This window comes from Struthio camelus, chromosome 1, assembly GCF_040807025.1.
Source record: "Struthio camelus isolate bStrCam1 chromosome 1, bStrCam1.hap1, whole genome shotgun sequence".
NCBI lineage: Eukaryota > Metazoa > Chordata > Aves > Struthioniformes > Struthionidae > Struthio > Struthio camelus.
Window position 1 is genome coordinate 107,568,751 of NC_090942.1, and position 15,345 is coordinate 107,584,095.

Below are 15,345 nucleotides of genomic sequence, written 5' to 3' on the forward strand. Positions count from 1 at the left end.
AGCTACAAGGGGATGTGGGTTAGTCACACTGTGTTAGGCTCTGCGCTCTTGAGAAATCAGACATTTGCATTTTGTGGAGCTTAGCACAGATACTGAGAGCAGCTCTGCTCAGGGAGGTTTATGAAGAAATTTAATTTCCAAACCTTTTCCCCACTTTCCCTCAGCTCTCTCACATATCTTCTTCTCAGGAATATCTGCTCATAGAATCACAGAATCACAGAATGGTTTAGGTTGGAAGGGACCTCTGGAGATCGTCTAGTCCAACCTCCCTGCTCGAGCAGGGACCTCTAGAGCATATTTCCCAGGATCTTGTCCAGGCAGGTTTTGAATATCTCCAGAGAAGGAGACTCCACTACCTCTCTGGGCAACCTGTTCCAGTGCTCTGTCGCCCTCCCAGCAAAGAAGTTTTTCCTCAGGTTCAGGTGGAACTTCCTGTGGTTCAGTTTGTGCCCGTTGCCTCTTGTCCTGTCGCTGGGCACCATGGAGAAGAGATTGGCCTCATCCTCTTGACACTCCCCCATTCAGATACTTGTACACATTGATGAGATTGCCTCTCAGTCTTCTCTTCTCCAGACTGAACAGGCCCAGCTCTCTCAGCCTTTCCTCCTAGGAGACATGCTCCAGTGCCCTCATCATCTTTGTAGCCCTCCGCTGGACTCTCTCCAGGAGTGCCATGTCTCTCCTGTACTGGGGAGCCCAGCACTGGACACAGTACTCCAGGTGAGGCCTCCCCAGGGCTGAGGAGAGGGGTAGGATCCCCTCCCTCCACCTGCTGGCAACACTCTGCCTCACGCACCCCAGGAGACCTTTGGCCTTCTTGGCCACAAGGGCACATCGCTGGCTCATGCTTAACTTGTGGTCCACCAGCACTCCCAGGTCCTTCTCGGCAGAGCTGCTTTCCAGCAGGCCAGCCCCCAGCCTGTCCTGGTGCCTGGGGTTATTGCTCCCTAGGTAGAGAACCTAGGCATAGTTTCCGTCTGTCATGTTTCCCAACTCCTCTGGTAGTCTATCACATAAAAATGTCCCTTTTCCCATGAGTTCTTGTGAAGATATAGGTCTTCAGGTAAAACGAAAAAATCAACACAAAACCCAGTCACCTCACCATAAGGGGAGGGGGTTTCTGCTCAGTTGTAATTGCACGTCTTCTAACTTGGAACATGAACAATTCACTACCAGTAAATGACTGTGCCAGATACTCATCCGTCCCAATATCCTTCCACTCACAATTGCTAAGCAGTAGCTTAGGAACAAGCTAGCCAGCTATCTCTGCATCCTAGAAAAAGTCAGTGCATTAGCATGCTGCTAGACTTTGTTTTCCTGAGGCTAGATGAGAAGACTGATAGAGTCAATAGGGTTAAAATCCTTTGTGTGGTTTTCTCAGGCAGCTCTGATGCTATCTAATGGGAACTTTGACATAAGAGGTCGTTCAAATAGAAAAGTAAAATAAAACATAAAAAAGTCTGATCTAAACCCTTCCTCATTACTTGCCCTAGAATGACACTATATCTGGCCCTTCCCAAAAGCAATATATGGGCTCTATGCTTACTTTCATCAATCTGAATCAGAAGTAATTTTACTGATGTCTGGGGAGTGAGACTGATTTTAAACTCAGTTGGCTTTACTATAATTCAGATTTGTTTTGGCAGCTCTCTGATTCACCTTGTTTCATACGTATGTGATATCTGGCAAATCATTGTTGATTTGTTACTAGAAAAATTAAATCATATCATAAATTAGCTCACTCAGCAATATGGGGTAGCAAGGGCTTTCCATTATCTTCATATGTAAAGTTCCTGGTTTTTACTGAATACTTCATTTCCATGTGCAACAGAATTTCATGACTTCTACAATGACCTCTGTGGATCATGAAATTCTGACACTGATCTTCACTCTTTTCTTCTGGTTAATTGCAACAAATTTCATTGCCTTGTTACAAAGGAAATCATTCCTGGCAAGGAAACTCTTGCCTGAGGTATATAGGAAGGTGAGAGATTTCCAAGTTTAGTCTCTGAGAATATTAACAGTGCACCAAGGTTTATCTGCTTTCAGTATGAATTTAAGAGAGAGTTTTTAAAGCTCCTTCTAGCTAATAAAGAAGTAAAAGTGCTTCTGCCACTGTTGGAGAGTAGCTGTCTCTCATTCATTTTGGCAAGCTTGCCAGAAAGGTGGTGGCAGCTCGTGGCAAAGGCTATGACTGCACTTGCCATTTTCTTGTGATAACTCAAGCAGAGCACTGGCCTGAAGCAACAGCTGCTGAGTACCTTGTGTCTCCACTAGGGTTGGGGAGGGAAATTATGCAAATATAAATATTTATATCAAATATGCCAGCTTCACTGGAGATTGCTAGTATAGTTACACTCCACAAGAATAGGGAATGCCTTAGACAGACAATGTCATCATTTTCATTTAGTTTGAGGGTGGGGTCTCTTCAGGCAGAGGGAACCTCAAAGGTTATGAACTGTTGCCCCTGCTTTATTGGCTACTGCAGGTTTTATGCTGAAGGTGTTGCCCATAGCTGGCCTGCCTTCTCCTGGAGTCCTTCGTCCAGGGTGTGTTTTTAGTAGCACCCTCTGATTTGTTTGAAAGCTGTGTATGAGGAATAGGGAAAGTCCTTTCTGTTGGGAACCTGATGTGCAGCCTCCTCAGTCCCAGCTTTGGGGACGTTATGGCATATCAGCAGCACCGAACTACACTGTCTCAGTCTGCCATCATCTTCTCTTTCAGAGGTTTTTTTCCCCTCCCTGCCCTTGCTTTGAAATTTCTATTCCCTCTCCGAGTTTTTAACTCTTTTTGCTGTCTTATCTGAATCTTTGGCTACTTCCCCCCTCTTTAATCATGAACAAGACTCATGGTGGCCAGTGAGGTAGCATTGCAGCATTTCCTCCTGCTCTCACTTTTCTTTTTCTCACTTTTGTGGAATTTCTTGTCCTTCCCCACCCCACCCAGCTTCTGAAGTTCTCTTTCCCCCTGTTCGCAGTTCCTTACAGGAACAAGTATTCGTTAGCTTTGAGCATTACTGGGAAATACTGTATTGTCTGACTTTGTCCCACAGTCAGGCAGGATAATTTTTACTCATTTCCAAAATGAAAACTTAGATTCATAGCTCAAGGGACCTGAAAACAGGCACACTACTTCTGTCCTGCTCTGGAAAAAACAAAGGAAGATGATGGTATAGAAACGTATGCGATTCAGCAGGCATATAATACGTTGATGTGGTGCTCCAACTGATGCAGGCGCTCTGCCAAGCTGCAGCAGAGCCAGAGAGCAGTGAAACAACCAGTGACTTCCTTCCCAGCCTGAGCGAGGAGATCGGCAGCTTCAGGGGCTGATGTTAAGTCTCTCTTTCCCACTTAAGTGCATATGGGTTAGCTGTACTGAGTGCAGTGGGAAAATCAAAAACACTCCCCTTTCCTCTTTTTATGTATTAGGGTCCATTAGAAACACTGCATATGCCTTCTGGTAACAACCTTTCATTCAGCTTTGCCAGTTAAGTGAGTAAACCTGGAATTAGTTTACCTGCACCACAAAAAAGCATCAGTGGCAGTTGTACAAGTGTACAATCAATATAAAAAAGGGAAAGGTGTGTTCTAGGAGACTATGGTAGAAATAAAATCATGAGCTTGAGAGTAGTAAAGAGAAGGTAGCTGCTGGGGTAAGAAGGAGATGCAGAAAATTTAAGTGTTGTTTTTGCGATTGTGTGTTTGCAGCTGTGTGTCTGCATGTGTCCATGGGTTTACAAGCTCATAAAACTTGAAAAAGGAGAACTCAGAATTATAGCCCCCCTGCTAATTTCATATATAGAGAGAATAAGACCCTGCATTCCTGTTTTGGTAACTTGGGATATATGAAATGTGAACAGACTTCTTACACTCTATCACCAGTAAGAAGAGAAGCTTATGATCTAAAATTGAGAGTCTCTGCAATGACGTAGTGACTCTCTTTCCTCAACAAAATAATATAACTTTCAAAGAGGATTTCATGTGCTAGCTAAGTGTTGCTGTAAAAGGGGAATGTGCTAACACAGGCTTTCCTGGCATGATGCAAATAAGGGGTAGTTATGGGAAACTGTACCTCCAACATCCAACTGTTCAGTCCCACGGGATTAATCCTCCCATAGATCCTATCCAACTTCCATATGCAGACAGGAGGAGAGTTGGTCAGCAGTGCTGGATTCAGGTGCTAGCTGCATGAAGTGGGCACCAATCTCAATTGCATCCAGGCAAATAACATTTATGAGTCAGTTTGCCTCTGTGGAATGCCAAAAACAGGCCCCAGACCGACACAGGGGTAGTTTAAAAGAAATATAATTACTCTTCTACACAGCAGCAGCGATGGCTATTGCTTTTACCACCTCTGGGCAACTAAGACATTCGAAGCTGGTGGCAGCAGTTCTTCAGCCATGTCATGTCTCAGGTGGCCTACAGCAGTACTATATAGCGGGCAGTGAAGAACATGTTATAACGTCTAAGGGGTGAAAAACTTGGCCTCATTTTCTTGGTAATAAGCAAGCTCAGCCTGCTCCCTGCAGTCTATAGTGGCTTCCTATAGTTTCTGGAATTTAGTTCAAGGTCCTGGACTTTATTTTAAAGGCCTTCAAAAGCCAGGTTTGGGAGTAGCTGAAAGGCTCCCTAGAGCTCTTAAACGTGGACCACTGTCAATACCTTTATTCCTCCAGCATAATATTTTCCAGGTAGAACTTTCTAATACTGGAACATTAAATTCCACAGGAACTTGGGACTATCACCAACCATATTAGTTTCTTCTCTAAGTACAAAATGGTTTTTAATTTACACTTCTAACATAAACACAGAGGAAATACGAAAATAAATAAATAAACGAAATAGAATGCTTCATTGCACACACACTCCCCCATGGAGAGTGGATGAGAAAATAAATATGACAGCTGTTAGTCATGTTGCTAACTGGCTAATTTGATACCATGTTAGTGCGTGCAATATAATGATGTGCTTTAACCGGATCACATCATGGCATATATGCGTTTTTTTGTCTCTGACATGCGCATTAGATGTCCAAGAGTAAAAATGCACTGAAACAATGACAGAATTATAAGCGATATTTTCTTTTTCCTCAGCCAGAGCTGGCTAATGCTCTAACATGGAGCAAAAAGCCATTACAAAAAGATATGCTTTCCGTTCTTAATATGGAGCAAAAAGCCGTTACAAAAAGATATGCTTTCCATTCTAATTCTTTCTGCTTTCTACTCAGCTTCATCTGTCCTGGTCCAAATTTTGATTTGCTTTTTTTTCTTCTTCCTCTATTTGTATGTTATATCTTCCCATCTCTCTCTAAGTCTGATCAACTCAAAGCACCATGAAGTGGGAAGCATTGCCTGCTTGCCTGGTCTTGGCAGTAGTGTTTTGAAAAATGTTTCTTGCTGCTCAGCATCTCTGTGATTCTCCTGGCTGGACTTTAGTCTCCATTTCTTTGCATCTCTTGTAGCTGTATTGAAGCACTGGACTGAAAAGAAGGGCAATAGTCTGCAGCACTCCCCTTCAGTCCTACACCTAGAGAGGGACAGACCTGCCCCCAGGTTCCTGGCACGTGCACAGCTTTAATCCTCTCTCTGCTCCCTCCCTCTTTCACTCAGCCAGCTGGCATAACTTGGAGGATACCTGCCCTCCCTACTCAACACACCAAGCCGGGTGTTACTATCTTTACCAGCTGACATTAGCGCTAATTTCCTGTAAGTTGTCACAGAATAAAGTAGAGGGCTCTTTCTGGCTTGCTAAAAAACAGTCTTCTTTTTTCCCCCATGCAGCTTGCAGAATCAATAAGGCCCTCACCTCTTAGTCCTGAGCAGCAGAGAAGCTATTGCTACAGACTCAGCAGGAGCAAAAGCTGGGGTAAGTAAGTAGCCCAAAGCTGATCAAAATTGCCCTCCTGTGGCTCAGGATGTTGTCAAGTGCTTGAAGCAGAATCAGAAGGCAAGGTAGTATGACTCTTTTGTTGAGCAAGGAATCATCTTCATTATTCCTACTTGATTATCTCTACATTTCACTAATTGCACTTACCTTTGCCTTACCCTTACCAGCAGAGCTTGGCCAAGGGCTGCTCTATAAAACCACCCTTGAAATATCATGTGTGTCTTCATACAGGTGCTTGATAACTATTAAGAGAGGTAAATACACTCTCATTCGTCTCTATGTATAATGCCATAATTGCGACAGAGTGTGGTTCAGAGTCTGTATCAAATACTCAATGAAATTACAAGCAGGCTTTACAGTTGTTCAAAAAAAAAAAAGTTTTTGTTTGCAGCATTCCTATTGCAAATAAGAGATGAAAAGGAACTGTTGTCTTTTCATACACATTTTGTTAGCTGTTGATGGGAGATCTCTTACAGGTATTTATAGATTTAGGGGTTTTTTTGTTTGTTTGTTTGTTTTGAAAAGAAACATGTAAGGTCTATACTAGGCTAGGGAAGTCATTGTAATGGATCTACTTTCAGACAGGGAAAGGCAGACAGCAAAGTGCAGTCACCTTTTGGGAAACTTTTAGTTGATGAAGATGAAATTGCTAAAGGAATTAAAGCTTGATCACAGACAATTATAAATCCAGGTGTGAATTCTGTCATTTTCCTTAGGTACAAGGTAGATTTTCAGTGTGTTTTGCCCTAACTCACGAACATATGACTTACAAAATCACTTAGAATTTTGCACAGTCCTTATGTTTAAAAAGTGTACTATTGTACATTATAAATTGCTTAAGGGGAAGGAAGTATTTTGGTTTGGTGAAAAGGAATAACAAAGACAAGAACTAATCTGCTGAATGCAGCAGGTCTGCGCATTTGTTGAATGTATGCTTAGTTTACGTCATAGGAAAGCTCTGTCATCAGACTGAGATACCCTCTGCAAACAGGTACCGAATTCTGTCAATGTCTCTGCATCTGGGACTTCTTTCTTTCTTATAAATATGAGAAAGAGAAACTCTCTGAGAATTTCCTCTTCCTCCTGACATTTCGCTCTCTCCCTTCGACTCTAGAGGCTTTCTTGTCCTTTATAGCGTCAGCTGAAGCATGGTAAGTGATTCAGAAATCCTTGCAAGAATTCTCCAGCTCCTTTATAGAAGGCTAAGCCACCATTTAAGTCCCACAGGTTTAAATACTTTTCCAGCACTTGACCTGTTCATAAGGATGAATCTCACCCACAGTGAGGACAGCATCCAAAAGTTGTTACTCTGCTTGTCAGTCAAAAGAAAGCAATACACAGTAAACAGTCTATAGAAGTTAAATAGAATAATACGATTTTTAGTTATTATATGTAAAATAGCAGTGTCTCACAGATTTTTTTCTTAGATAATTGTTTATAATCTCAGAAGTAATATTTAGAGGAACAGGATATAGCAATCCTATTAGAGACATCAAAATCAGCTTAGTGAACAGTCTGCATGTACAACCACTGGTCTAAATGAACTCCACTGCCAAATTGGCAAGCATCCGGAGATATATTAAATGAACAGACAATTCAGAAATGTCCAACAGATAACTAAAATTGAAATTTTATTTTTTCAATAATATTCATCAGACATTTTCCTGACAAGACTTTTCTGAAAGATGAAGTGCAAATGGGAACCCTGTAAGAATGTTCAGAAGAATTGTACATGACATTTTTTAAGCGCCACTAAGTACACATTGAATACTTTGTAAGTATATAGGCATAGCAACATGCAAGTGTCATGTACCTAACATTACAATATGCATTTTGTCTGCTAAAGTTACTAATGAGGAACTTAAATGAAGTAAACGTGTCTCCATCAACAGTGCAATATGTTTAATTCCCATGGATTTTCTTTACAGGTTGGTGGTTGTATTTCTGAAACATTCAGCTATATCCTTTCAAAGGCCCTGAATTGCCAGTGTAAGAGGAGAGTACACTGGAGCTCCTAGGAGAATGCACTGACTATGAATAGATGAAGTTGTTATAGTCCTTTCACAAATTATGCCTTATTATTTGTTCTAGGAAACTTCCTGTTGGACTGAAGGTTTTTTGTAGTTATAAAATATCTAGGCTAAAAGTACAGGATGCACAAGGAAAGCTTTATAATTCTGTTGGAAAAGAACTAAATAGCAACTCAAACGTGCATTAAGGACTTGAGCCTCATTCTTTTGAAATCAATAGGCGTATTGTATCCAACTTTTATGGAAGCAGGACATATATGAATCCAGTAATCCACGAGTTCACTCTCTTGTTGGCTCACTATTTAGGCAGAAGCAAAATGATTGTAGGTCATATTTGCATATTTCAATGGAAACTATATAGGGGTAAAAGGAAATCTACTTTCACTGAAAAAAGGACAGTATGTGCAACTATGCATTTACTAACATTAATCAATATGCACAGAAAAGAGGGAAAGGCAAAGTGATAAAAAATTCAGCTCAGCAATTAAAGATTTTCCTTCTCTTCAGAATCAGCACAAACAGTCAATGATCATCGTTTTTATTTGCTTTACAAGTTGTTACTTTAAAAACCTTCCTTTAGAACCTATTATGAAAATCCTTTAATGATTTTCTTGTAGAGCAAGACTAAGAAAGTGAATGTATTGAGAGGAAAGAAGCATCAGTGTTTTCCAGCACTGTGCATAAGGGCAGGATAAGGCTATCTGTAGTTTGTGCTGAAATGTGAGATCAGAGCTCACATAGGAAACACTGCTGGCTTGACCCTGAATACAGGGAAAGTGCTAAAGTGCTGACCCCAACAGGCTTAGCTTTGCACCTGATATCTTAAAAAAAGAAGTAGAAATAAAAAAATCTTTTATAATAACACAGACTGCTCCTTGCGGAGGACAGACTTTTCTTCTACCTCCTTTCCAATTGGATTGCTGCTTTTATCCCAACAGAGAATAACTGACTTCAGACACAGAACATGCAGGGCAGATCTATAGTAAACACAGAAGCCATGAAGGATTTTTTTAGCAAGCTACTGGAAGACTCCCTGCTATAATTTAGGAATTCCCTACTACTGTAGAGTCATCGTGTTAGCTCTACACCATCTTACATCTGGTTGCAAGTACATTAAACATTGCTGAGGACAATGAACATGGTTTGGCAAGATGATTCCTAGATGCTGGAGGAATTCCCTTAAGGGCTGGAAGTGCACAAAGCTTAGAGCAGCCCGAGAATGTGGAGTGATATGTAAGTGTGCTGTTAAACCATGTTTGTACCCTTATTTCCTCCTGAGTTACAACAAGTGCAGAGTGCTGGGTTTGATTCAATGACAGCAAGAAGGAACTGTGCTAGCTTCTGTTAACGCTAAGTAGACAACTTTCATTTTCCTTTAGCAATGCGAAGTCAGATCCACTCCAAAAAGTCATGTACAAAGACCTGCTCAATAGGACTGTCTACTCTGCTCTGTTGACAGGAAAAGCTGCACCATCCATTTTATTTTTCCTTTTTGTTTGCAATAGCCCTTCCCTTTCTGCTCATGCATTGAGTGTTTTTAATGTAAACGTGTCCTGGCAATATTATGTTTAAATATGTAAGAGATATATTAGAATATCTCAATAGTATTTGTATTGCATATTTAATTCAAAGCTTGCATGTGCTTTTAAAAGTTGCTCTTCAAACCTGTATGCCTTTTATTGGAAAGAACTGTGTTGCAGTTGGATTGCATGTCATTATCTAGTACTGACTAAATATTGACATATTACAGCTGCTTATTTTTCAGCTATTTGGGATGGATCCCCAGCCAGTGTAAATTGGCTCACATTTAAGGCAACAGAGTGAAGCTGATTTATACCAGCTGAGGCTGTGTCCCCGTGTCCCCATTATGAGCTCAAACTATCCTAAAGTTAGTAAAGAACAGGGAAAGAATTATGAACCCAGTCAACATCTTTTCTATTTTGAACAAAAAAAAATACAGTGAACCAATTTCAAGACTATGTCAAAGACTGAATTGCAATTTAAAGTGTATATAAACATCTCATAGCTAGTTTTAGACTAAGAGGTAGATGTCATCCTGTAGGAATAGTGTAGTGTGGAATGATGCTAATGTTGACTGCTACATACATCTATTTGCCTGTTTGTGTCCTACTCATAGGACACAAATGAAAGTTATAGCAATGGCAGCCACAAAAAGGCTTACAATATTCCTGTTAAACACACTCCTTCTCTTCTTTTGCTATTCTATCTTATCTTTCAGTGCATTCCTTCTGGAAAGGTATGATGGAAAAGTAGTAAGAAGTAAAAAGGTCAGTAATACAAAACCTTCACTTTTACAAAAAGTTAACTTTATCATTAAAGGCATCCTCTGTACTTTGATGGAAGCATTTCGTACTTACAATTTAAGATTACCTGGCATTATTTTGCAAGCAGTGGTAATTCCAAGTGAGGTGATTCAGCAAAATAGGGGTCAGGAGAACGCAGTTCTCCCGCTTTCTCTGTTGTTCATACTAAAAACATCGGGGCATATAACAGTGTATTTCAGCATCTTAACATACTAGGCTCCCTTGAGGACAGAGAAAAGAGGAAACTTGTGCTGTTGAGCCAGAAATAGATTTCTGAACGGTGTTGCCAGACGCACAGAATGCTGGCAGCAAAGTCATTAGCAGAGCCAGTGCCTTACTTTGCCTAAAGGTGTTTCCGCGATATTTAATGGGCCCCGAAGAGAGGGAAAGCAAAGCTAGGAAGAATGAGGTGCGACATAACCATTTTTATGAATCAGTTATCATTGCAAGTAGAGGAATTACACATATTGCATTAGGATACCCACTGCATGTAAATGTACTTTCCACTTATTCCTTGTGACTGCCAGGGGTCATCCTCCTTCTCGAAAAAAATCAAAATGCATATTATAATTACATGTTTTCCAATATCCATAGACAGCAAGTACAAGATACTTACATGTAAGTACACTGTATTTACCTATATTTTTGCATAGTTTTTAGTGTGTACTTTGTGCCACTTAATAAAAAGCATTACTCATATTTTTTTTTTTTTGTTTTTCTCTATTAGAAGCTTATTCAATTCGAGTTGAAGCAGCTGGATTTTTGGTACGTTCATCACAGATTACCAGTTCCTAGGAGCGTAGAGATTGGACACTTGGAGGAGTCTGGATAAGTGGTGGGGAAAGCTGCAGTGTGAACATGAAATTTTACATCACCTTCTTAATCAAGAAATGGAATATCAGATTTACGGTGCTAATTTCATAAACTTACCTTTAATTTGAATGGAATTGTAAAGGTAAGACCTCCATTATCCTTTTGGTAACACTTTACAATAAGTGGCACTAAATTACACTATAACTGCTATGTTACAGGGAAGTACATGTAACTACACTGTAACTGTCGTAATAGCTACTGTACATATGTGTACATGTTAACTTCAGTGCTGTTACAATCATGAATTACATAATTACAGATGATTCTGTCCTTTCTTTTCATTGAAATAGTTTTTTATATATATATATATATATATATATATATATATGTAATACGATAATGAAAATACACAAGATGTTAACTTTCATATCTGTCTTAGAAAAGTTGGTTTTCTTCATGTATTCCCTTATAGAGGGAGTCTCAGTGCAAGGCGAACCATCCTTAAGTAACGTGAAAACTTTTTAAAGCATTCTAGCTTAAATTCTGTGCCTCAAGTTAAACATCAGGTTCCTTAAACTGTTTCTTGGTTTGTCTGATGACACTGAAAGAGTGGGAGGATGTACCTTGTCTTCTGATGCACCATTTTCTTATTTAGATCATGAGAATGTTCTTGAAGCATAAAAAAATCATTCTACATCTAAAAGTTTAAAAATAATCAGCAATTGACACTGTAAACAGTAAACTGGCAGAAATTATCTACCTTGTCTTGAGAAAACTACTCTGCATGTGCACGTGAGAGAGGATGTCACACACGCTTTAACTAACACAGTTCCCATTCAGAGCCTCCATTTTACACATTTGCTGGGTATCTTGAAATGGTAATGAACTCCGTATTCAGAACAGGATCTTGGGTAAAGGAAACAGACAACTGTTTTTGGCCTAATGAGTATCATTAGCTGAGTCATGGTTCTGCTTACAAAAAAAGACGGATGCCTTTTTACCCCTAGTGTAGTAATCTAAACCTATGAAGACTAGGTAGGCCTGTAAAGTGCAACCCAGTTAGAATTTGCCATTTGCAACTGCTTGTTTTGGTGTTTTTACACCTACTTTGCACAGATGTGAGTGCCATCACAAGGTGCAAGATAACTAAGATCAACTATGTTAAAAATGAGCACACGTGAAAAGTTCTAGTTTAACTGAAACCAATAAAATAATCTAGTTAAACAGACCAATTTGTATCCGCTTTTGCAAGTTTCAGTGCTGTTCTTATGCCACAGAAGAAAATAGTTTGAAATGCTTAACCTTAAGGGTGATCCTGCTTTTGAAGGTCCTACTTGACATTGTTGGGCAATGGTTCAAGTAGCAACCGTACTATGCAAGCAAGCTGAGGTTAGGAAGAATGAAAAAAAGGCCCCAAAATGCACTGGTGAGGAGTTCCAGTTGAGCAAATAAGGTCCTGGTCCAGGGAAGCACTTATTTTTAAGCATATGAATAGTGCCTTACTGTTCAACGGAACGTCTCCCATGCCTGAAGCTAAGCCTGTGCTCAAATGCTTAGTTGAATTGAGCCTCGGGGCCTCAAATAAAACTTTGCAGTATCCAGTATTGTACTGTAGTTAATGCAACTTGCTGTTTTGACAAGAACCTATATTTTTGGTACTAAACTGAATGATTTCTTTTGCCAGTCTTTTTATAAGTGTACATTTCTGAAAGATATGAATATCTTGTAAACCTATACTAGTTTTCAATGTGTCTAGTAGCACCTACCTGGTTCTCTCAAACTACCATACTATATTAACATATTATTGCATTTTTCCACAGATGAGTATGGAGTGAACTGTAAAAACAAGCATGCAACCACATCAATGCAGACTTATTTCTTTAAAATGTCGTACTGTATATGATTTATTATGTTAACACTCAACCACATCATATTATTTATGTCTGTATATTTTGAAAAAAAGTGCTGCTTTGATTGACGTCACCCTTTTTTCTTAGAAATTAACATGATAAATGTTTCAACAAAAACAATTAAAATACTCTAATATTGTCCTTAAAAGGTTTATACTCTTCTGATAAATAATCTGACACAGCACCTTTATCTTCCATTTTGCCATAGTACATGATGTCATATTCCAAACTCTCCCTTCCCCACACAAAAATAAAATCCCAGGAGAAAGTCCTTTATAATAGGCCATCATGCTTTTAGGCTTCACAAGTATAGCAACCAGAGAGAAATACTCTTTTGTCAAAGGTGCAAAACTTAGGAGGAGGCAAACTCCAACTAGACTAATTTGCATCCTCCAGTGTAGAATCATTACCAAGAGCTGATATGGTAACTTTTTTATTTCATTGGAAGAGGAAGTAAGCCAATGGGCTTACAGTGTTTTGTTGTGTTTTGTTAAGAGCATGTGATTTTTTCAGCTGTCAATTACACAAAAAAATTCAGAAATAATCCAAACAGACTTTCACTGTGGAGCTAAAAGCATGGCAGGAATTCTCTATCGTTCACGGTGACATAAGTTTGTACCTCACAAAATGCATAGACAGGAATTTAATATAAAGAATTAGTCCATTTACTGTATACACAAAACATATATTTTTTTTGTTTTAACACTTCTATTTTTTTCTCTTTTTTTTTTTCCTTTTTTTTTTTTGGCAAACCAACATAGAGAAGCAGCTCTGGAACTGCCAAATTAAAAACTGAGAATTTTAGCAACTTAAAAATATTTTTTAAGGATAGTAATCAAATGTGGTTGTAATTTAAAACCTGAGGCTGTGCACTGGTTGTTAGCTTAAAACTACCTTCCATAGAACATTGTGCTTCCATTGTATAACAAAGAAAAAATTAACAAGAACTAGAAAAGTTTGCTGCTGAACAGTGCTAGGACATACAGACAAAAAAAATACTAATACATGTTATCTACTCAGAATATTGATTTGAGTCATATCTAAAGGGATATAATGGACATTAGAAAATGCTCACTTGTGGTTGACTTAGCTACTGCCCCAAAAGTTAAATATGTATCAAATAATGTTTAATTGAATTTATTATATGCACTATATACAGATACTAAAACGCCTTGCAGTTGTGCCCCATGAACACTTCAAATTTGAGTAGACAGGTGAGTCCATGTGAAGCAAATAAATTATAAAAACAGAAATTACTCAAAAAGACTTCTAATCTTTGCAATCCCAAAAAAGCAATAAAGGGTAGGACAAATTTATTTCAAATGAAGCACTACTATCTAACTTTGCAGAATCCGTATAGCTATTCAGTATGATGTTTTTACCACTGAAACATGGCACTGTTGTCAAGGTACCATTTAAAACATAACAAAACAAAGCAAAGAAAATAAAAAAATCCTGGACTGATACTTCTTTTCTAAGACATCCAAGCATACAAGAAACTATACTAAAAAGCTTTCAGTCTGTGTTTCCTAGGGCGTATGTCTCAAAAACAAGATGCTTTTTGAATTATAGACATGTATAAAACATTCTTTGTAAACCTCTAATCTTAGATTTATCTTTTTATGTAAGTAAATTAGGTCCTTATCTAATAGTATTTCTTACGAATACTCTATGACATACTGATAGGGAGCATGATAAAAGAAAACTGGAAAGGAAAAAAGCTGCATAACACTTAAAAATGTAGAAAATTTGGATGACGATGATGATTAATATCATTAAGGCTGTATATTCAAGCACTGTATGTTAAGAGAGCAGTGGATATGAATTTAGGCAATAAGAAATGTCCTGCTTCATGTATAATACTGTAATTATAGAATGATATTGTCAACAGCTGATTGTTGGCATAAACTGGCTACTTATAGCAGGTATGCAAGTTAATAAAGATAGATAGCAGAAGATGGCAGAAATGAATTCTGAAAAATGGTAGCCAGTTTTCTCCAGCAGTCAGCCTGATAAGTAAAACTCCAAGATTCTAGCTCTGCATCTAAATGAAATACTCCTTTTTCTCCTCTGCATTGACTTGGCTGCCTTCTGCATTGATAATGGCTGTGTCGGCATCAGGTGCATCTTCAGCTCCTTTCGCTTCATTTGTTAAATATGTTCCTATAGGAAGCAGTACAACAGGAAAAAAAATTAGTTTTTTTGGCTTTACATTGTATTCTATAAAGTGTATTTCCAACAGTGCTCTAAGTGCTTCATAAATGGAGTAACATATAACTTTTAAAAGCTTTAGTATGAATGATATTGATATACACAACTTTCTAATTTGGTTTAGAAATATTTATGGTATTATAATGGATAATGCACATTATCACATCACACA

General features: G+C 38.7%; 1 protein-coding gene across 4 annotated transcripts in view; it reads right to left on the reverse strand.

The window, feature by feature from the left end:
• Nucleotides 1-13,591: 13,591 nt before the first annotated feature.
• CADM2 (cell adhesion molecule 2) overlaps nucleotides 13,592-15,345 on the reverse strand; it is a 688,964-nt gene continuing 687,210 nt past the window's right edge. For 2 of the 4 annotated variants that reach the window (XM_068910540.1, XM_068910560.1), the window contains one exon: nucleotides 13,592-15,125. In XM_068910540.1, coding sequence (XP_068766641.1) covers nucleotides 15,007-15,125 — 119 coding nt within the window. In that variant the 3' untranslated portion in view covers nucleotides 13,592-15,006. The remainder of the gene's footprint in view (nucleotides 15,126-15,345) is intronic. The other 2 variants (XM_068910555.1, XM_068910548.1) reach the window with 2 other exon arrangements.